General features: G+C 43.0%; 1 protein-coding gene across 1 annotated transcript in view; it reads right to left on the reverse strand.

The window, feature by feature from the left end:
* The window catches only part of TNFAIP8L3 (TNF alpha induced protein 8 like 3), a gene marked incomplete at its 3' end in the record, with an annotated part of 38,149 nt that extends 23,167 nt beyond the window's left edge, over positions 1-14,982 (reverse strand). The window contains exon 1 of the mRNA XM_080351427.1: positions 14,919-14,982. Within this exon, the coding sequence (XP_080207553.1) occupies positions 14,919-14,970 (52 nt within the window). The 5' untranslated portion in view covers positions 14,971-14,982. The remainder of the gene's footprint in view (positions 1-14,918) is intronic.
* Positions 14,983-20,849: the final 5,867 nt, after the last annotated feature.

A 20,849-nucleotide genomic window follows, 5' to 3' on the forward strand; every position in this document is an offset into this window, starting at 1 on the left:
TTTCTCCTCCTCCTATATATGGCTTTGTTATCACAAGTTTAAAACAAAACCCCCAGATGTTAAATGTATAAAATCACGTTGCAGGTTTGCCAGAAAGTGCATCTGCTCCTCAGCAACTGCACTTGGTATTAATTTGCCTTCCGACCTCACTGCGCCGCTGAACCGTAAACCAACACATCATCGACCTGCAGGCTGGGAGTAGGTGCTGTATCTTTAACTGAACACAAATCCACCTTCCTTTTTCCAGGTGTAATCTACACCCACAAAGTGCTGCTAGTGAGCATTAGGCAAGTTGCATCTACAACTGACTACAGGAGATAGTTGTATTATTTAAGGGTGGGATGTTTGCCATTAGGTGCCAATAATGGCTAGCGGCTTTACGATGCATAAATGCAAGACGTTACGGACAGATCTCTGGGTATATCTTGCTGATGACTCTGAGTGGCACTTTTTCTGCTTTCGAAGCCAGCTGGCACAGCAGGTGCAGGAACACGGGCTTGTGAGAGGCGAGGGCGAGCAACCAAAGATCAGTAACAGCTGAGGTGGTGCTGGGAGGGATTAATCTGAACTGAATCTGGGGAGACGAAGATGGATGTGGATGTAAATTGATAGCATCGAGTACACACCAACAGTTCACCCTGATCTCGTGGTTTCATACAATCTATAGCTTTTCAGCTTGATGCAGAGAATGAGGGCTAAGGATAATCAGGTGTTTTTCTTCCATTTTTTCCAGCCTCTGCAACTGAGCTCTCTTTGCATTTACATTTGGAAATCAATGTTTGTGTTAAAAATTACCTGCAGCTTGGTGATTAGGTAACTGATTGATGAACGAGGCTCAGGAACTCTAAATATGCAGCCAGCGAGGGTTGTTTGGTTAATGTGAGGATTATTGCATCTGGGCACACAGGTATTAACTGCAGTAATGACACTCTCTAGAAAGATTAGAACTCGTATGTAAAAGGCTATCAGGGTTGAAATGAGATTGAGTTAAGGACAGATTTTTGTCAAAGATGATTCTGTCTGCTGACGTGGAGAGCAAAGTCAGCTGCTCATTTGGTTTGGCAAAGAAAATTATTCTTTACATCACCAAACCAAGTTTCAATTTGCTGTGTATTGTTTCAGTAACAGAAACGTGAGGTTCAAGAAATAAAGATTTTAATCAGTAATCTCATCCATTCCTTCCTCTGAGATAAGACTACCAGGCTGTAAGAGATAATTGTCTGATCTGTTCGATTAGACATCCCTTTGTCGCTTAGTGCAATATTTGCAGCTCTTATGGTTAGGAAGATTTTCCTAATGTCAGACTAAATCCCCTTGGCTGCAGATACGCTGAGTGCTTCTTGTTCTGTCTCCAGCAGACGCTGGTCCCTGCGCACATTGACTGACTGTAACAAACCGCCAGTTTGTGGGGAAAACATCATCCAGTAGTGATCTCACTTCTAGGTTAAATATACTGAGCTTAAGGAGTGGTAGAAGAAAATTAATGTTATCCACTATACCTGTTTACTAGTAGATCTTGAACGTGTGTTTCTACAGGCAAGTTTACTATCAGAGCTCTATTAATGAAAGGCTACATGTCAGACCTAATTTTGCAGTTTGTTGTATTTCAGGCCAGGTTTTATGTGGCTTTCTAGAACTGGAGGTTTAGTGCCAAGTTACTGGATCTTGTCACCTTAGAACAGGATTTCTTATTCTTTCCACTGGGGCATTGTCTGCGCTGTGGTTTTAAAGCACAAATTCACACCCTAGAAAACAGATTTCTGTGGGAAACTCTTGGCAGAGTCAGAAAATGTCCATGTTCCTTGGCCTGCACACAAGTAAGATTGGCAATAAGCAATGTCTTGAAGATGATGGTATAAGTGAAGTCCTCACAGACCATTTTACATGGAAAAACTGAAATTCGGAGTACGAAGAAAACAGAGCGACTCTGTGTGCTGTGGGGAACGCTTCTCACTCTGGCTTACAGGGGGTTTTAGGGAGACCGTGGTCTTAGACCATGGTGTGTGTATTGCAGTCATTGAAGAAACCCCATGTCCTGTCACTTGGTCAGGATCTCTTCTTGTGCTTGACCCCACCCTGTATTTTGAAAGGCTTGTATCAGAAAATATGCCAACGAGCACATTGAATCTACCAAACTTATTTTGTTCTGATAAGTTATTTTTGGGTGGAAGTCTTTATTTCAGTAAGAGGCTCATGCATTAAAGGGGAAAGGAAAACAAAGCAACACTCGATAGTTCCAAATTGTGGGTTCTATTTTTATTCCAAACACAATTTCACTGCCAGAAAGCTAGACAGTCGGAATCAGAAGCAAATGGAAAGATGCGGGGGGGGGGGGGGGGAACATTAGTGTGTCCTCTTTAGCTGAATTGCTAAAAATATTAATTTTCTACTTCTAACATTCCTTCATTGTCTTATCATATGCAGTAGCACTGCTTATTGGAAAAAAAAATGCAGTCATGAGTTTAATATAACAAAAAATCATGAGTTTAATATAACAAAAATAATGAGTGTGGTTAAGATAAATCAGTTCTCAAACTGCAGCGTTTTCTGAAAGGCTTCTGAGAGACCATATTGAATGCATGTGTGTTTTTCATCTTGAGGATGGTGTGTGAACTGCAGAAGTGCAGCTTCTTTCTCGGGGTTGCACCACATTGATATTAGTATTTTTAATACAATATCTTGAGTTTTACTGCACAAACTCATAGTGAAAGACACTCCTGGCCTAAAAATAGTAAAGGTAAATGGGCAAAACAGACCAGGAGTGGGAGGAGAAGCAGACACAACTGAAATACTTGCTTAAGGCTGTGATTAAGTCCCTGCTGTCAGTCCAGTACTTCATCTATCAGATTTTGTAAGGGTGTCATATGGGAGGTTGCACAAAGAAATTAGACAGATATATTTACAAAGTCCTTAAGTTTCAAAGCCCATTTGCTTTGAAATTCAGGAAGGCATCAGAACACAGAAATCTAAAGTGGCAAAGTTTGGTGTAAAATGTACAGCAACGACAGATGAATCAGACAATGTATTAAATTGGTGGACAAACCATTAATATGGAAGTCCAGGCTTAATATGAATACAGTATTACTGATAGAAACACCTACAGGGAGGTTACATGAAGAAAGGATATTTTTTTGGTTTTTTATTGATGAAAAAAGGAAAAGAGAAAAAAAAACCTGGAAAACCTTACTTAGATGTTTTCAATCTTTTTCCAAATAAGCATGTGAAAAAATGGTAAAGATTCTTAAATGCTACCATTTTGTGTGACTCTGCATGTGTCTGTCCTTGTGTTAGAACATCTCTGAATTGAATGAAGCCCAAATCAGCAAGCCATCTGCTGACATCTGACACACTGGGTGTATCCTAGGAGCATCCTCCCCATACCCTTTAACCGTAGCCATCTGACATTTCCTCTGGCAAGTGATTGACATGGGTAACTGTATTATGGCAGAATTGGTCGCCCTGCTTTCAGCAGCTCGGGTAGTACCGTCTAGAGACTTATTTTATTTGCTACTTCACTGTGAATTGGTTTTGGTAAGATAGACTCTGTTTCCTTTTCATCATCATGAAAGGTGTGTATATGAATTCAGATGAAAGTAGATTTAAATATCTATTTTATGTGTGCCTCTACATATATACACACACATATACATACATATATATATATATATATATTTGTGGATCTGCTAAAAAGACCCAGAAAAACCCCAACAAGAGAACAAGTTGCCCCTGGGGCAACTATGGGAGGCAGAGGTTGATTTATTCCCAATAACAGTCTGCAATTCTAATGGTACAAAAACTCCCCATAACATTCTTCCCCAGAGCTGTTATTCTGCACTGAACCCCTCAAGAGTTCGGATCCTACGTCTTCTTCGACTTATGCAGGTCTTGACATTTGTTCAAAATGTTTGAAACTCAACTTTAAAGGTTTAGCTACTGATGTGTGCGCATCTCCCGTTCTTGGTAACAGGGCGTGATCATCACTAGAGTGAAAAACATGAACCAACAGGACAATGATTTCAGTTCTGCAGAACACTGTGCTTTTTACTTCCTAAGCTGGTTTTGATGTTCTGTGTGTTCTTATGAAGGAAACTGCTTTGATATTGTTTGTTGTGTTTTGGCCTCTCTAGGGATGACGTCAAAAAACCTGCTGAAGCTTATGACTTGGAAGTATTTAGCTTTTCTTCTATATATAGCATTTTCTTACTTAAGGAAAACTGCTTTTGTCCACTTTATATATGTATAAAAAAGCTTAGTTATATTCAGACACATGCTGTTTGTATAAAAAAATGTTTCCAGGCCAAAAAAAATGTTAGTTGAGGCAAGTTTCAAACCAAACAAATTCACGTAGATGGCTGTAAAACTTTCAGCAACAAAATGGGAAGGTTTTTTTATAAGCTTTATGATGTAATGTGTATTTTTATAACTTTATCATGGTAAAGAAGCCACATGTCTTTAAAAGCAAGCTCTAAGTACTTATTTAAAGATTTGTTTTCAATGTCTTTAATAACATATGATCTGTAGAGAGAATTTGTATTTTAGTCATCGATGAAGTGACTAAGCATAGGCATCAATTGTCCCTAAGTTACGATCGCTAATAGGAAGCGTAACTACTGCTTTAATGTCTGTAAAAGTGAGGAAAGAAAAATGAAGTCTTTCCAAATTAGTTGTTTAACAGTGGCGCCCATGGTGTTTGAATTTCTATCAAACGTGGCTATGAGATAAAAGGAACTCCAAGAATACAGAGAAGCTGTTTCAGCACCAGGTGTGTAACATAAGTCCTCTCGCCGTCTGTGGTTCCCTGCACTGGTCCTTTGGTTTGTCTGCTCACGCTTTACTCCAGCGCACAGCCAGAGGTGTTTCACATGCACCTTTTACACCTTGTCATTGACTGTAGTGACTTCAAGGAAATCAGATTCTGTTCTATGAAAATTTGGAAAACATGGGATAACAGCTGCCCCCATCATCACCCCGAATTCTCTCCCTACACATCGCTTGTTTGCCTTAATGTTGCTCAGCTGTTGCTACAGCAATCTTTCTCTAGACAAGACGTTGCTGACTGAGGACAGATGAGGTGGGTCTGGCATTTGGCGTTAGCGATCCATAGAGATGCTGTGGTGGAACATGGGAACGCTGGTGACGGGGGATGAAACCCAGGTGTCAGGGTGGCTGGTGGCCTGCAAAGGATAGGCTTGGCTCTTATTTGAGCTTGATTCAGGCCAGCGTGGAGCAGAAAGGTGGATGGGGGCATGTAGTGGTATTCCAGTGAATTCCTGTGCTTCAAGTCCTTTCCCTGAAGTCTCCCTTGATGTGTTTCTGTGCTCTCATCCTTGTCTCATTGGCAGAAGAACACCGAATGTTCTTCTCCTAAGGGAAGAGTTCAGTTTCTAGAAGCCTCTCTCACCTTCACTGCCTCTTCAGAGCTGTTTAAAGCTTCTGTTTGCTTTCTAGAGGCAAACTGTGAATTCTTTTACAATATCTTGTCATTAAAAATATTAGAACTTCTAAGAAAATATATTGGTAAACTTGAGTGGGGAGATCTGCATGCCATGGTTCATCACAATACTCCGCAAAAGGGCTGGGCTCTGTTTTCCTTTATTCCTTGTAATTAAGCAATATCACTAGAAAGGATTGTCCTTCTCTGACCTCATTAGATCAGTGACAGTCTCAGGCTGCTGTGTCTGGAGAGAAATGCAATTTTCCCCTGGACCAGCTAATCAAGCTCAATGATTTGACCTTATAGGGGTGAGGATATATTGTTTCTCCAAGTAGGTGTTTGTTCAGGAATGAACTCTGGGGAGAAAATAGGGAAGCTCCTGTTATCTGTGGAGACGCTACTGTATTCTCACTTTCTGGCGAATATTGCATCTACCTGTTTCAGTATTTCAAAATCAAATTAACTTTCCTGTTCTCAAAATGCTGTACAATCAAGAGACTGATCTCATTTGCAAGCCCACTGTCTGTATCGTTTGCCAGAGGAGGCAGGTTAGCCCCTCTGGTGAGGCAAATCTGCTTCCAATACCTCTAATTACAAAGGCAAAACAATATCTCACTCTTGTCTGTTATCCCTTTCATGAAATATAACTTGATAGTATTTACTCCCTTTCATAGTGGCAGAAATCAAACTCAGGAATATTTCAGAAAAAAAATGGAATAAGGAAGAAGAATCAGATCAATACTGGAAGAACCGGGGCTGGTGAAATAATATTGTGATGGCTGAGGCACAGGGGAAATGAGAAGATGAGTTATATTCCAGAAAGGTGTGGGTATCTGGAGAAGGAACATGAAATAACGTGTGAAAGGTGAGGATAAGTGGGAAGAGGAAGAACTCAAAAAGATGCTAGAGGTTGGGAGATGGAGAATATAGCAGGAATCCTGGAACCTGCATCCCTGCGAGGGACTTGGCCTCCTTTGGTGGCACGTGACAGCCAAAGGGAGGGTGCAAGGGGCTTTTTGACCTTCCTCGCCCTCTGTGCACCGGAGCACACTGCGCCTGCCGGGCCTTTTTTCAAAGCACGAGGCGTTTCTGCGTGTCCTCCCAGGGTGCAGCTCCATTCGCTGCTCCTGACCTACTCGAAACATCCATTTTTACCAGCACAAGCTGTTGCATATAGCAACACAACATTGAAAGTGCCTGTTTGCTGGCTCTTCTTAACAGTGCTTTTGAACACCTAGCACTGAGTAAAAGCAGCACAACTTTATCTTGAACTTGTTGAAAAGAATGATACCAACTAGTTAAAAAGAACTGCAGTTCACAGTTTAGAAATCAGCCTCAAAACTGCAGGAGTTACCCTGGTCTGAAGGACAAATAGATACCAGCTGATTAACAGCTTAAGCATTGGGACTGCCTAAGCCCCCAGGCATCTCATTTAATCCATATTTTAAAGTGAAACCACGGACCTATGAAGAATGTTGGTATTCACATGTCCTTAAGATGATCTGTTCTTGGCTTTTGACCAGTTCTATGTGATTTCTGTAGGGGGAAGGAAGTGCTTTGTGTGACTGTTCTGGAAGCACATACTAGTTATACTGCTCAGGGGTTTCCAGGTTTTTGTGGGGGGGTTTTGCGTGTGTGTGGTGGTTATTGCTTGAGCGGGGACAGGCAAGAGTGGAATCTCAGCCATATCTGCCTCAAAGATAGAAAGTGTTGTGTCATTCCTTCTTATGCAGGATGCTATCTGATACCAGCCTTTGGGAACTAATATGGAAATAGACTCTTAAAAACATAGACAAAAGAGAAGATAGAGAGACCTTGTTACTGAGGTCAGCCTAGATTTGTATGATAGAAGCTGGTTTCTGCTAGAGATGGGGTTTAATGACGGAAACAAACCCTTCCTCTTCTAGTTGTATAGAGCCTGGTGTCTTCAAAGGGCACCAGTTAGTCCAGGTTGGTAAGAACGGGGCACACTGGCACTCCACAAAGTTTGTGGAAGTAGTTTTTACATATGCTCAGGCTTGAACTTTTTCTCCCATTCCGAAATCTGTAATCCAACATTTTTCCTCACTGATCCTTTATAGTTTTTTAAGAAATCCAGTAGCTGTGCATCATAATGACTGTACTGATTATTTCTGCATCTCTTACTAAACATTTCTCTTAACAGTGGAGATCATTAATGAAATAACATATCAAAATAGTGATGAGTATCAAAATAGCAAGGCAGCAACTAGGACTATGAAGTGAACATGAAGGTTGCTCTTGACACCTGTAACCCAGTTTCTTCTGATTTCTGAGAGGGAAGAGGAAATGATGCACAAATACACAGAGTTAAAATTAAATGCAAGTAAACAAAGACTGCCATCCCCCTCGCACAACACTACGAGGCACGGGGGATTTGACGAAAAAAATCATCTGAAATTTGGAAAAAAACAAAACAAAACCAAAACCCACTCACTTTTCAAAGTCCAAGAAACTTTTATTTGATCTGCATCTGTCAGTGATTTGTCCATGTAAAGTATGTCCTCTAAAAGTAGATGGAAAACTATTTGTAAAGGAAACAGTAACACAGAAGAGTGTTAACACATTTCTTTGAAGAGAGAGAAAAGTTAGTTTTTCCTGTAGCACAAGCAGCTTGAATGAACAAAGTTAATGCCAGAATTGAGATGCTCATTGGTGGCAGCGAGGTATTCTGCTCATTTCTACTGTTTGTGTTTCAGAAGATTACCTTTCATATTCAGCTACCACCAGTAAGAAAACCAAAGGCAATGTCTTCAAGGGGAAGCGTTTGTTTCGTATCATAGATGGAAACAATCTTCCTGCTCTAGTTTCTGTTGTTCCATCAAGAGATGTTGGCCAGAACCTGTGTCTGTACAGAGAGGCTGGCCACTCTGTTCCTCTGTGGGAAGGCTGGACAGAAACAACCGGTAAAACCTGATTTAGAACAGAATCTCTCCCAAGCAGAGGTTAGCGACCACTGGATTGGACAGCAAAGTGACTTTTGCTCTTTCTCAGTCTTTTTCATTAAAGATGGCAGCCTTAAAGAGTAGAAAAATCACTGGCTACCAGCCAGTGTCTGAGGTCATCTTGGCTTCTCAAGAAGTTTAAGTCTTGGGTATAAGGTTGTAATTATTGCATCAAGTCGGTCTCAGCTTCCCATGAGCCTCCTTCATCTAGACTTGTCAGTCTATAAGATGCTCTCCTATAATCTAACTGGCAGAGATTTCTGCAGACAAGCAGCAAATAACACACTTTTAAGTGGGCAAGGCTGCAGAGCCGGGTCTTGGCCGAAGGCAGCAGCCCTGGGACAGTTCCACAGGCTGCCCCCCCAGCCCCGACAGCGTGAGTGACGCACCAGGGGTGCAGGAACAGCGAAGCATCTCTGCACCCAGTGCTGACCACGGGCTCTGTGGCTGTAAATAAGCTGGGACGGAACCTGTTGTACATGCATCGTCCTGCCATCTGGATGCAAGCTGAATTATTTCCCACACTCCAAATGTTGTTTAATTCATACTGGCCACTGTTATCCTCTGTCTCATGCCAGGACATTTTGTGGGAGGCTATCTGGCATGGCCTGAAATGGTGCCAGGAAGTATATTAATAGATAAACAGTTTAGAGGGCTGTGTACCGCAGCCTGGGCACACAGCCAGGTCCTGCTCGGTTTACTAGAAAAGATAGTGAGCGCTCTCAGAAAGTTACAGGGTTCTACTTTTTGGGGACCTGGGAGGGCCTGTCACCCCAAGGCTGATTCTGTGAGTAAAACGCAGATACCAAAGGCTTCTCAGGCAGGTCTTCAGGAACTCTCATCTATCTGGCCTACTGTTTTCTCTTTTACCTGGGATTTATAGCTTTTTTCTTCCATTACCAACAAAACCAGGTAACCTACTATGACTACCATGACTTCCTAGTCTTTGGTGCAGATGAGAAGGATAAAAGATTTGTTTCTTCAAAAGGGGAGTATGAGGATTCTGAGCAGATGCACTGTTGCCTTGTACAGGTCATCTGCTGTTGCCAAAATATCACATCAAATGGAGCCCAGTCTCACCCCAGGCCTTTGGCAAGGCAGACAGGAATAGCTGATTGTGGCGTGGCAGGATATTGTTTCATGTTCCTATCTATGAACTTCATCTGGCATCATAAATTCGTGCACCAAGGCTTGTCCATATCCACATATTAAAAAAAGCAGAGGCTTTCTGTTCATGCACTGCTAGCAGCATCATAATTCCAGGTGGGAACAGCCCGGTTTGGGGCTATGGAGAGCTCCTTACAACCATCATTCACATAAGCATAAAATCAACCTCCCTGCCCAAGGAACTGGCTATCTCTGACCTGGCAAAGCATGGATGGCCCCTGCCTGCTCTGCCTGTCCTGAAACTGAGTAGTTCTGATCAAAAGCATCCAACATTTATGCACTAAGATAACGCAACCTCCTTCATGTGCCTGCTGTCCCCACCTGGGAGGCAGGTTCTGCTTCACTGCTAAGTCCTCCTCAAGCCACATGTTTATATACGCCGTCCTCTGAAAAGTAGGAAGAAAGGATCAAAGCTATTGGAAAGAGCGTTATCTCATACAGATATTGTGGGTGAGGCTGCCGAGCAGCAGATGTTGCCATTGCACAGGCAGGTGTTCTTGGGCTTTCATGCGGTGCTTCATGAAGTTCGTATTTCCAATTGTTTTTGTTTTTAAAAACGGGAGCCTGAATGAGTTGACCTGTTCAACTAAACTGTCTGTTCTGCTTGTCCAAGTTGTCTATTCGACTTGACAAAAGTGGAATTATTTGGAGCCTTTCCTATCATCATAGCATGATTAGATTGAATTTTGCCTCTCAAAGCTTTTACTTTTTCTTTTTCCAGTTGGATGAGGCTCCTCATTTGGCAGCTGCTGAGCTATCGAGGGGCCGATGTGTGAACTGGCAGCCCAGGTGTTTCCTGGGGGGCAGAGTGGAGAGAGGAGGGAAGGACAGGCAGCGGCAGGCAGGCGCTCGGGCTCGTCCTGCTGCGCCGCCTGCCCGCTCTGCCTTGGCAGCGGAGCCCGGGCACGTGCTCGCCGCAGCTTCAGTGCGCTCCAACAAGCCCTGTAACACAGTTCGGAACATGGGTTCCCATGACGTTCTAGTTCATGTCTGTCATCTGTCCATCTATTTTTCCACCTAGCTTTGTTTTTCCTTTGTTTTCCAGCAGAAGGGAAGGGAGAGCCCTTTATTAGGCAGGTGCTAGAAAACACTTCATTACAGAAGTATCCGGCAGAGTCCCCACCTTCCACTCAAAATAGTTCTGTGGTCTGTTTGGGTTTTCTTTGTGTGGTTTGGTGCTGTTGTGCATGTTTATTTTCCTTCTAGCTTCCATATTTATGCTGTTCTCCACCACTTCTGCTGGCTTGTCTAAAGTCCAGTAAATATTATTGCATATCTGACTCGAACCTTTTTATGTAGGATCAAAACAAGGCTTTGTTAAATCAAACCCCTCTTTGTTGGAACACACAAGTATTCCCTGGGGCAAAATATACCTTTTGTCATGATAGACATGGTTCAAATGACCAGTGTCACACTGCAAAGAGCTACAAAATGCCTACTTGCACTTTGTTACACGTGGGTGTTACTGATGCCTCTAATAATAAAGCGCTAAATATCTTACAGTACGCTTTCTAATTAATTTTATATTTACAATAATAGGTTTGCTCTTGAATGGCACTTAACTCTGTAAAGCAGTGATTAAAATACGTAACAAGCTTAAAAGATTAATAGCACAAAAGTATAGGCGGTTTGCATAGCTTGACAAAAACTTGCAGAAAAAATTATTTGCTAAGCATTGCAAATCAAATAATATTACAGCTCTATAAAAAATTATTCACGTCTGTCAGGGCTGTTTTACAATAGTAAGTAGTGTTTAAACCTGTTGTTTTTACTAAGTATATATTTATTGTCCAGAGTAGAGTTCAGGTAATTTATCAAATAACTTTAAATGTGTTAATATGGTAGAGAGGCTTAAATAAATATTGCATAAAAGCTATATGGCTGAATTTCTGCCTGTTTGAGCCCGGGAAGCTGGGACAGGGTGCAGTGAAGGTCGGGCGCCTGCTTTCTCTTACATGCAGAACTTCTGAATCCACTGCAGTGTCGTTGGTGTTGGAGATGACCTGGATTTTTGAGAGACGTTGCTCTGAAAGGTGGCACAAAGGATCACACTTTGATGTGCTCGGCTGCCTACGGAAGGGCTGGGACAAAAGTCTCCATTGCGCTGCTGAGGATTTTAAAAGAAGCAGCCTCTCATGGTTAAAAAAAATAGAGAAGATGAAAAAAATGAGCACAATGTTCTATTCTAGGATTATTTTTTCGGTTCTCAAAAGCTTATCTATAGGACAAGAAATGTGATCAGTCACAAGTACGGCGAAACTCAAAAATTTCACTGAGGGTAGCACTTGTAACCTTTTTCTTCTCCATTAGAATATGTAATTTTTCAGACTAGTGAAAACCTGTTTAATGTTCTTAATATGGGTCTGTCTCGTGAGAAACTGTTGAAGAACAACAACGAAAGAAGCTGTTTGACTGTATAGACAACTGGAATGTGCAGCGCTAATGGATGGGTGTGAGGAGACTGGAAGGCAGGGCTGCGGAGCTGGATGCTCTTGTGTGCGGAGGTGTGGTGCACATTAAAAAGAAATACAGTTAACATCTTGCGCTACTTGAATATAAGGAGCTTCTTGTTTGCACCAAAGAAATATGAAGATGCTATTGTTCAACATGTTCAGAATAAATACAGAAGAAATACTTGTGCCTCCTTGGAGACTCGGCTTTAAGTGGGCTATTAAAGGAAATGAGGCTGCTGGGATCTTGGAGTAAGACTCCAGCTGGCTCTTGGAAGCCGAGCATGTGTGGCAGATGGTGGGGCGCACAGGCAGCCTCCTCTCCTCTGCACGCGCGTGTGAGCCTCGGGAATGGCGGGACTGCTGCTCCCTTGGGACGCAGCGAGAACATAAGTATTGCAGAAGTAGTGCCAACCCTTAAAAGGGATGTGCTTTTAAACACCTGTATTGCATTAGCATCGTGGAGCACTAGTGATAAAGCAAACTGTATCGCTCTGGGTTTGAACAATCAGACATCCTAAGAAGTGGGCAATGGCTACAAGGAGTTTTAACCATGTCAGCAGAGCTCATTGCTTTACGAACGTGGACCTGTGAAGTCTGGTAATGAAGAGAGAAAGCAAACATTCAAGCTGGTGTCACTTTCAATGCAAAATCCTGGCTGTTCTAAAATAAATGGCCAACATTGAACTGTTACTAGCACTTAATGCCAAATCCTTCCCCGAGGCGCTCTGCTCGCCCTGTGAGCAGGACGCCCCGGTCCCCGCGGGGTGCGGCACCTCCCCGGACACGGTGGTGGTTGGATCCCACGCTGTAACCCCTCAGCTTCTGTGCTGCAGCAGTGACTGACAGCGTGACTGCTGAACGCCCACGTGCAGAGGAGCACTGCGCTGTGCATATGGCAGAGGACGGAAAAAGAGACCAGATGAAATCCAACAAAAATGTATTTTCCAGAAGAGGATGGGTGATACAAATAGCAAGTAATTCTTTAGTGCAGAAAAGATGATTGCAACTGGTTAAGACAAAACCACCAAGTTTTCACTCTATTCCAGTTTTATTCTACTGCATAGGCATCTGCCATGTATGGTCAAAATACCAGATTTTTCTTCTCAGATAGTACAAAGAAGGAATAGAAAAGAGGAGAAGAGAATGATGAACATTAGCTCTTGGCAGCTAGCAAGTGATGACATAAAAAGCACTTATGGCAATCTCTTAGCATAGTTATTTTTAATTTATTTAAAAGAAAATCCTATTCAGAACAGAAGTAAGTTGTTGGCAGGAGCTATATTTCATTAGTTTGTATATAAATGTAATGTTTTTAACTTGCGCTTCATGCACTGCTTTGAATGTTTGGATGAAAAAGTATAGCTGTTGGTGGTCTGTTAGTCAGTTCAGCCTAATGTGGCTTTATGAATATAAGGAGCTCTGTGACCTGTTGCTGGTCTTATTTCGTTCTCTAGATCTCAAGTAAGAAAATACAAAGCAAGGTATCAAGAGTAAATACCTCCAGTATTTGAAAGTGAATTAGATTTAAGTCTATGCTATGAGACTAGACAAGATAACACTTATGACCTCCTACTGTTGTTCATCACTGCTGTACTAATGGAACAGTTAAAATACTCTACAAAATATCTGGCACTTTCTTCATGTTGTAGTTAAAAGATTTGATTGGTGTGGAACCCTTTCTTTTTTTTGGGGGGAGTGGGCAGAGGTGCCAGCTGGGAGAAAGGACATGTCTAAACTGGAGAGATCATGGGGAAAAGATTTCTTATTATAACTCACTAAGTTTCTACTTGGGTTGATTACAATCTCTAGGGCAATCACAGACTTCATTCCAGTTGTGCTTGCTCATGTCTAATGCCAGACAAATGGCTTCAGAGAAGGTGCCTGTGACTTCCACCACGGAAAGCGGTCGAACAGGTCCTGTTGTACCTAGTGTCAGCCTCGCCCAGCGCCTGTCTCGAGCCAGCCGCGCGTGCGGTGCCGCCGCAGCCTGTGCTGCTAGGGGGTCACACCTCTGCTGCCTGAAGAAGAGTGGGAGATCCAGAGATGTGCATGGGGAAGGGGGTGGCCTTGAGTTGATAGTTCTCAGTGGATTGGCACTGGGACGTGCTCTACTGGTAGAGCATGTACCTCTGTGTATGCTGGATTTCACCCAAGTTTGTCCCCACTTTCTGTTTGTGCAGGACAGCCCCTGATTACAGCACATCAGCGATGGTTTGTGTAGGGCACAGGAATGTGGAAATTTGGAAACAGCAGGAGAGATTTTTTTTTCTTCTGTCTCATCTAAGAACTATGCAGGCTGCAGCAGCTAGACAGTGGCGTTTTCATGGTTCTTTTGGTGACAAGTTAGGACATGAAAACACAAGCCCAGTAGCCCAAGGGCTCTGCGTGCTCGTGGGCAAACCGGTCCTGGAGCGATGGCAAAATATCCCTAACCAAACCCCAAAAACTTCGCAGCCTCTGGATATAAAGCACAAAGCATGCTAATTTAACCGGCTGTCACATCATGGCTGAACGCGACTCCAGGGCAGCTCTCTGCCCTCCCCCGGGCAGCCGGCTGGACGGGGCGCAGCGGAGCCCGGGGCTGAACCGCACCCCTCCTGCTTCCCGCGGCGGTTCTGCCCGAGCAGCCGCCGGAGGAGCCGGTTACCGCTCGCACCGCCTCCGGGGCGGCTGCTCGGTGCTCCGGTGCTGCCGTCCTGCCCGCCCGCCGCACCGCGGGGACCGCGCGGGGCGGTTGGTCCCGCAGCCGGCGGGGCGGCAGCGCCCCCTCCTCAGCTCCCAGCGCCGGGGCTGCCCCGGAGGCGGCGGAGCGGGGACACCCCTTCCTTGTCGCAGACGCCCCCAGCGCCGTCCCCCGCGGAGCCGGGCGGCACCGGTCCGTCCGGCAGCATCCCCTCTTACCTGCGGGTGAGACCAGCTCGCCTTCGCTGAGCTCCCCGGAGTCGGAGTCCATGGTGCAGGTAGCGGCGGGGGCGCGGGGCGGGCGGAGTGCTGCTGGCCGCCGCTGCCAGGAGGGTCCGGAGCCGGGGAGCAGGAGACGGGAGCGAGCGGCCGGCAGAGCTGCTGCCTCCTCCTCTCTTCCCAGCCCGGGCGCTGGGTCCGCGCCACCACATGCAGCCACCTCGCTTAGTGCCATTGGCTGCAAAGGAGGAGCGGAGACGGGCGGGCTCCGGCGAGGGGAGGAGGCAGCGGGGGCGCGGCGGAGGAACGGCTCCTTCCCGAGCCTGTTACACAAGTTCGTCTTGCAGCGGCTGCATCTCCCCAGCCTCCCGGGTTTGGCCGCGGCGGGACCGCGGCTGCACAGCTGTGGCCTCCCCGGCTCAGGGCGCTCCTGGGGCAGGACAGCACAGAAAGGACCGAAATGACATCGGCTGCCATTGTGTCTCCCGTTTACTTAGTCGTTTTCTTCTTTTTCCTTGTGGGCATCTCCCCTGCTCTTCAGTAGCAGCTTTGCGTCTTTTCACTAGCTCCCCCTCCCTAACGATCAAATTCCTCAAAAATTAGTTGTCAGAACAGTGGAGACAGCGGGGAAGTGTCAGTTCTTACTGGATGTTAGTGCCCAGAAGAACACTGAAGGAGTGAATTTTGCTGGTGCCTGTTTGCAGACTATTTGCAGGCTCAGGGAGGCAGTACAATATTTGGTAAGTGAAGAGCATGTTAGAAGATTGCTTTGAAATCTTGAGTTTGAAAACTTTTAGCTCGAACTCTGTAGACTTTGCCTGTGACCTACAGGATACTAGAGTCTTGAGCCATCCCTTAATTCAGACTGTTCAGGCCACTTATTCAGCTCTGGTGAGGGTAGGTAGATCTTTCCCTTAGCTTTTACTCCTTCCTACTTTTTCTTGTTACAGGTCAAAGATCACTTTAATTGTAGCACAAAAATCCCAGGAAAGTAGTAGCAGGAATACTTTCTAATTAGAAATCGAATGTCACCATAAAACAGATCTCATAGGTCTATCTGATCACATCCCAAGAGCCAGTGAGTGCCTTGAACGCCTACCTGTAGTAAGAGATCTCTAGCCAGATGTTTATGCCTGTGGCTCTAGACCACAGGTATCTCTTTCTTTACTCTGTAACTCTCTCCCTCAAAGCCATGCGGATCCTTATGTTGCTTTATCTAAGTAACACCTGGACGCTTTGAGGCTGCATATATGAAGTTATCCATTGTCATTGGACTATGCCAAACACTTTTGACAAAGGTGAAGACTTTCTCTGTTAGTGTATACAGTAACATTAAAAACAACAAACAAGAGTCTTTCCAAACTTAAAGAACCCTGTTGATTTCTTTCCAGTGGTGGCTGCTTCTGTGTGATGCTGAGTGTAAGAACTACGATAGGAAAAGCGAAGCCGGAGTTTGCCTTGTGTTCTGGGGTCAGTCCTGGCACGTTCTGCTGCCTTCAGACCTGGTTGAGCGTGGAAAGATAGGAGCCCTTAAGCTTTCTGATCCTGGGAATGCCCATGTTGGGATGGTGAATATGGACACACAATTCTTCAACTTCTGGAGTGAAAAGCCAGGTGTTAAGTAGCTTAGCATGTTACTGTCATACCTTGGGTATGTAGTGTTAGGACACACTTGGTTTTTCATTCCATGAAAACAAATTCTGATTTTTGTTCATAGTTGCTTTCATTAAATTTAAAGTGACATTCCAAATACTGCTGATTAGAACCCCATAAATTGGTATTATATAAGGAAAAACATCTAAACTGAAGTGATTCTGTGATTCTGTTGTGAGGAGGCAATGTAAAATCTGAATGCATGTGCACATGTCACAGAGATGAACAGAAGACCTGGGGAATCTACAAGCATGATATAAACAACATCAGCAACATGAAAATGCTGAAATTAATGACAAATAATTCCAGTTATCATACCAAGAACAGAATCTGAGAGTTGGAAAGAGTTCAGTCCCTCTCTTTTTGTTTGTTTGTTTGTTTTTTACAAGCACAAGTGAAACATAAAAACCCTCCCCAGTAAGAACATAACAGTTTAACAGAGAGAGTAAATTTGTATTTGAGTGCAATTAATTAATTTTCTGGACTGTCTTTAGTTGCTTGAAACTTAATGGTAATTGATCATACTTCAGTTGTTAAGAGAACGGGTTACCTTTCATGATCCTCTGAAGGACCGAAGTCTTGGCATGGAATAGTCAAAATAAAAACTGAATCCCAGTTATTTTAGTTCTTGTCAGGTTTTGTTTTATCCTAGAACCACAATAATAAATGTTACGGTGGCAATGGTGTAACTTAATAATTTATTGCATGAGGGATGTATTGTGGTAGATATTGGGCGTGCTCGTTACTATGCTGTAATTACTTTCTATTCCGCAGTAAATGTTTCAAGACTACTTTCCCTCTTTCTTGCTGTTAACTGTAAAGCGATTCTTAAAGTTTTGAACTGTAACAGAATGAGCATAATTTTTCATTTCAAAACATATGGTTAGAATTATTATTGTTTTTTCTCCATCTCAATGTTCTCTGCCCAGCGAAGTCCAGCACTCGGTTTAACATCTGACCTGGAAAATTCCACTTGCTTAGAGCTCCGAACTTTGTAGTTTCCTCTCGTTACAACTGCGATGCAGAGAAAACCACCAAAGGTTTGTTAACAGCGATGTGTTTACAAGCTAGAGCATACTCAATGAAATTCCACATGAAGAAAGTGGACGTTTCGTGACTTATTTTTTGCATTTAGTACAAATAGTGCAATTACACATTCATTGTTATAAGTGAAAGCTCTGTGACTGTTTGTTACTAGAGCAGACCTAGTGAGTGGTGGGATATTTGGAAACTGGAACATCTTTTTTCTCCAGGCTCAGTTAATACATTTTCCTGCACATTTCTATAAGTCTGACTTAACAGGAGAGCTGGTAATGATCGTAACTGCCCCATGTGCTGCGTGTGTTCCCGGTTATATGATGCTGTCTGTAGCGGCTACGTCACTATGGCTCCTCCATTCACATTTCAGCTGCATCTGGTCTTGATCTTCATTCCATATGGAATTTATCTGAAATCCTCCTCTGCCTACTCAACGTGCCTGTGAGAGCTTTTAGGATTCATGCTTTTTCACTGATCTATCTGCAAATCATGCTTGCATGTTTGCACAAACAAAATTTCATCATATTCTAAGTATTTAGGTAGCCCAATCACCATAGCATCTATGTCTGCTATATTTATTCTTATGAGACTATTGTGAAATAAGGAGAATAGTATTTATCTCTTTCACACAGAGAGAAATGAGGTACTGAGAAGCTGTGATTTTGAAGTCAAATGGGAAGCACAGACTTTCCCGTGCATCTCTTGAGCTGTACCTGAACTGCCAGGTTATCCATTTCTGCTAAACAAAAGATTGGTAAACTGCCTCTGTGCTTCGCTACTCAAGCTTTCCTCCTTCCAACTGAGCCTTAGAACCTATCACAGGAAGCCTTTTCTCTCTTCTTTCCATTATTAAATTGAACAGAACTCCCTCTGTGCTACCATCTTTGCGTCTGCCTTGTCTCGCTTTGACTGCAAAGACACATGAGAAGGATTACTACTGCTTTTTGGTTTAAATGTAAAAGTGTAAGCTTTTTTTTTTTTTCCCTTGCAAATATTTTTCCAACATTATTTAAGTTCGTTCTACCTTAGGATGTACTGTTTCTAATATTGCTGCCTAATATTTTTCTTCACAAGTTACAATATTATAGCTTTCGGATACAAGTGCCAGTGCTACTGAAAGTATTGAACAGAGAAGCATCTCCTATAGGCTGATATATTATTGAAATGGACTGTAGCAGATTTTCCATTCCCCCCCACCCCCAATTTCTTTGTGGTGTCAGTTTTCTACACATAAATACACTATCTGCACCACTATTGGCAAAGCATGAATGCCCAATATCAAGGATTAGTAGGGTCTCTGTCAACAACTTTGTTGTGACAGGAGCTTGGATTCTTACTGGTGTCTGGACGTTAGTGAGCATGCACATACATACACACATTTTGCATACGTTTTTGATGGATTGTAGTTGCAATAATGCATCTATTGATGGTCTGCAAACTCTTCAAATTTGACTTAAAATTCCAGTAATGAACAACATGTCTACATTACTTTAATTCCTATTCATGTACCAGTAGATATTAAAAACTCTAGATTTTTGTACTAGGTGATTATCTGGTGTAGGCAGTGCATGTTAAGTGCAGTATTTTCTGTGCTCCCCCCTTTTCTTTAATGTTAAGAGACGTAAGGCTTCAGTTATGAATACCTATCATAGTATGGCCATATTTTAGCCATTGGGCTTCCTGAATTGTGTTCTATTCTTTCTCAAAGAAGAGCTGGAGAAGCAGTTAGGGACTGAGACTGCAGCCCGGTACTGATGCCAACCTACGCTACGACACTTTTGGAATATCAGATTTAAAGCTAGGACTGAGACACAGCTTCAGTCACCTTGCAGGGGCCTTGTAAGATGATCTTATGAATGAAACAAAATAGAAAAATATTGTACTCTTGTGCATCATGATGAACTGCATTACTCTTGGGAGGTTATCAGAAAGGATAACTTAGGGTTTGGTCCCATCCATCCTGTGCCCCCCACTCTAAAGCAGTAACTTATCCTGTTTTCTCTTACCTTACAAGAATCCTGTGAGAACTGAATGGCATAAATGTTCATATTCATTGTTTGGCCGTGAGGATGTTGTTACTTTCCTGTTCGCTTAAGAGTAGGATTTTGGTCATAGAATAAGGTTCTGTGTGTTAAACTGTAATTTGAATTGTCTGGCATTTCATAATTTGATACTAACGTTATGATAGTTATTTTTACTTTTTAAAGCTACTTTACCATTCTTTTCTGGGGTGATGGTTGGTCCTGTACTTAGCAGGATGTCTGTCTTGCAAGTTACGTATACCATTTGCTATAGATTGGCAAACTCTTGCTTTCATAGCATTGCATTCTAAGCAATTAAAAAATAAAAGCTACCTTCCCAGTTTGTTAGTTCTGTTTGTGGAAAACTTCTTTTGAGGCAATTCTGTGTGTAAATTTTATTGGTTAGGCAATGACCCTCACTTGTTTTTATGGGCGGAGAGTTAAGCATTATGATTTAAAACTCTAATAAATTAGGTACTTGTTTTACTTGCAGTTTTAAATTTCATTACAGGTGGGATACTAATAATATTAAAGGCTAAGACTGATTAGCCAATATGTGAACTTTGTTTCTGCTTTCTCTGTTCTGGGGTTGGGAAAATAAAGAACTTTTCTGAAGGGAATCCCTGTAAAATACCAGATAAAGCAGGGGATTGCCAGTTGTCTTCATTCTGCTGCTGCCTAGAGAAAGCTAGAGGACAGCTAGAGGACATCTGGATGTTCCTGCTCTGACAGGGGTGTTGGACTGGATGATCTTTTGAGGTCCCTTCCAATCCCTGATGTTCTGTGATCCTGTGAGCTGCCAGGCAAAACCACTTTCCTGTTTGCCACTGTATTTGGGATTTATTTTTAATTCTTGTGTTGGTCATTGAAGTGACTTTAAAGTATGTTACACTTCTTACTTTCCATGTGGTGTTGAGTTATGCTCTTCATTACAAGGGTTGATTATCTGACGGCTACATTTAAGCCTCTGACCATGTTCAAGATGCAAGTAAGAGATAATTAAATCAACAACAGCTAGTGCTTGTTACTGAGCTGTGTTTCACAAGCTTTGAAATAGTTTTCTGCTTCCAGTCTGCAAGATGGGTCATCATTGTTTTAATCCCTGATTTGAGATGTTGTGTAGGAGGAGGATTCCACAACTCCATGGCACTCTGAGAAAGCAGAGAAAATGTTGTTGCTAGGAAACTATGGAGGACCTACACTGTGCTGTTTTTCCAGA

Source organism: Nesoenas mayeri (assembly GCF_963082525.1).
Source record: "Nesoenas mayeri genome assembly, chromosome: 11".
Lineage (NCBI taxonomy): Eukaryota > Metazoa > Chordata > Aves > Columbiformes > Columbidae > Nesoenas > Nesoenas mayeri.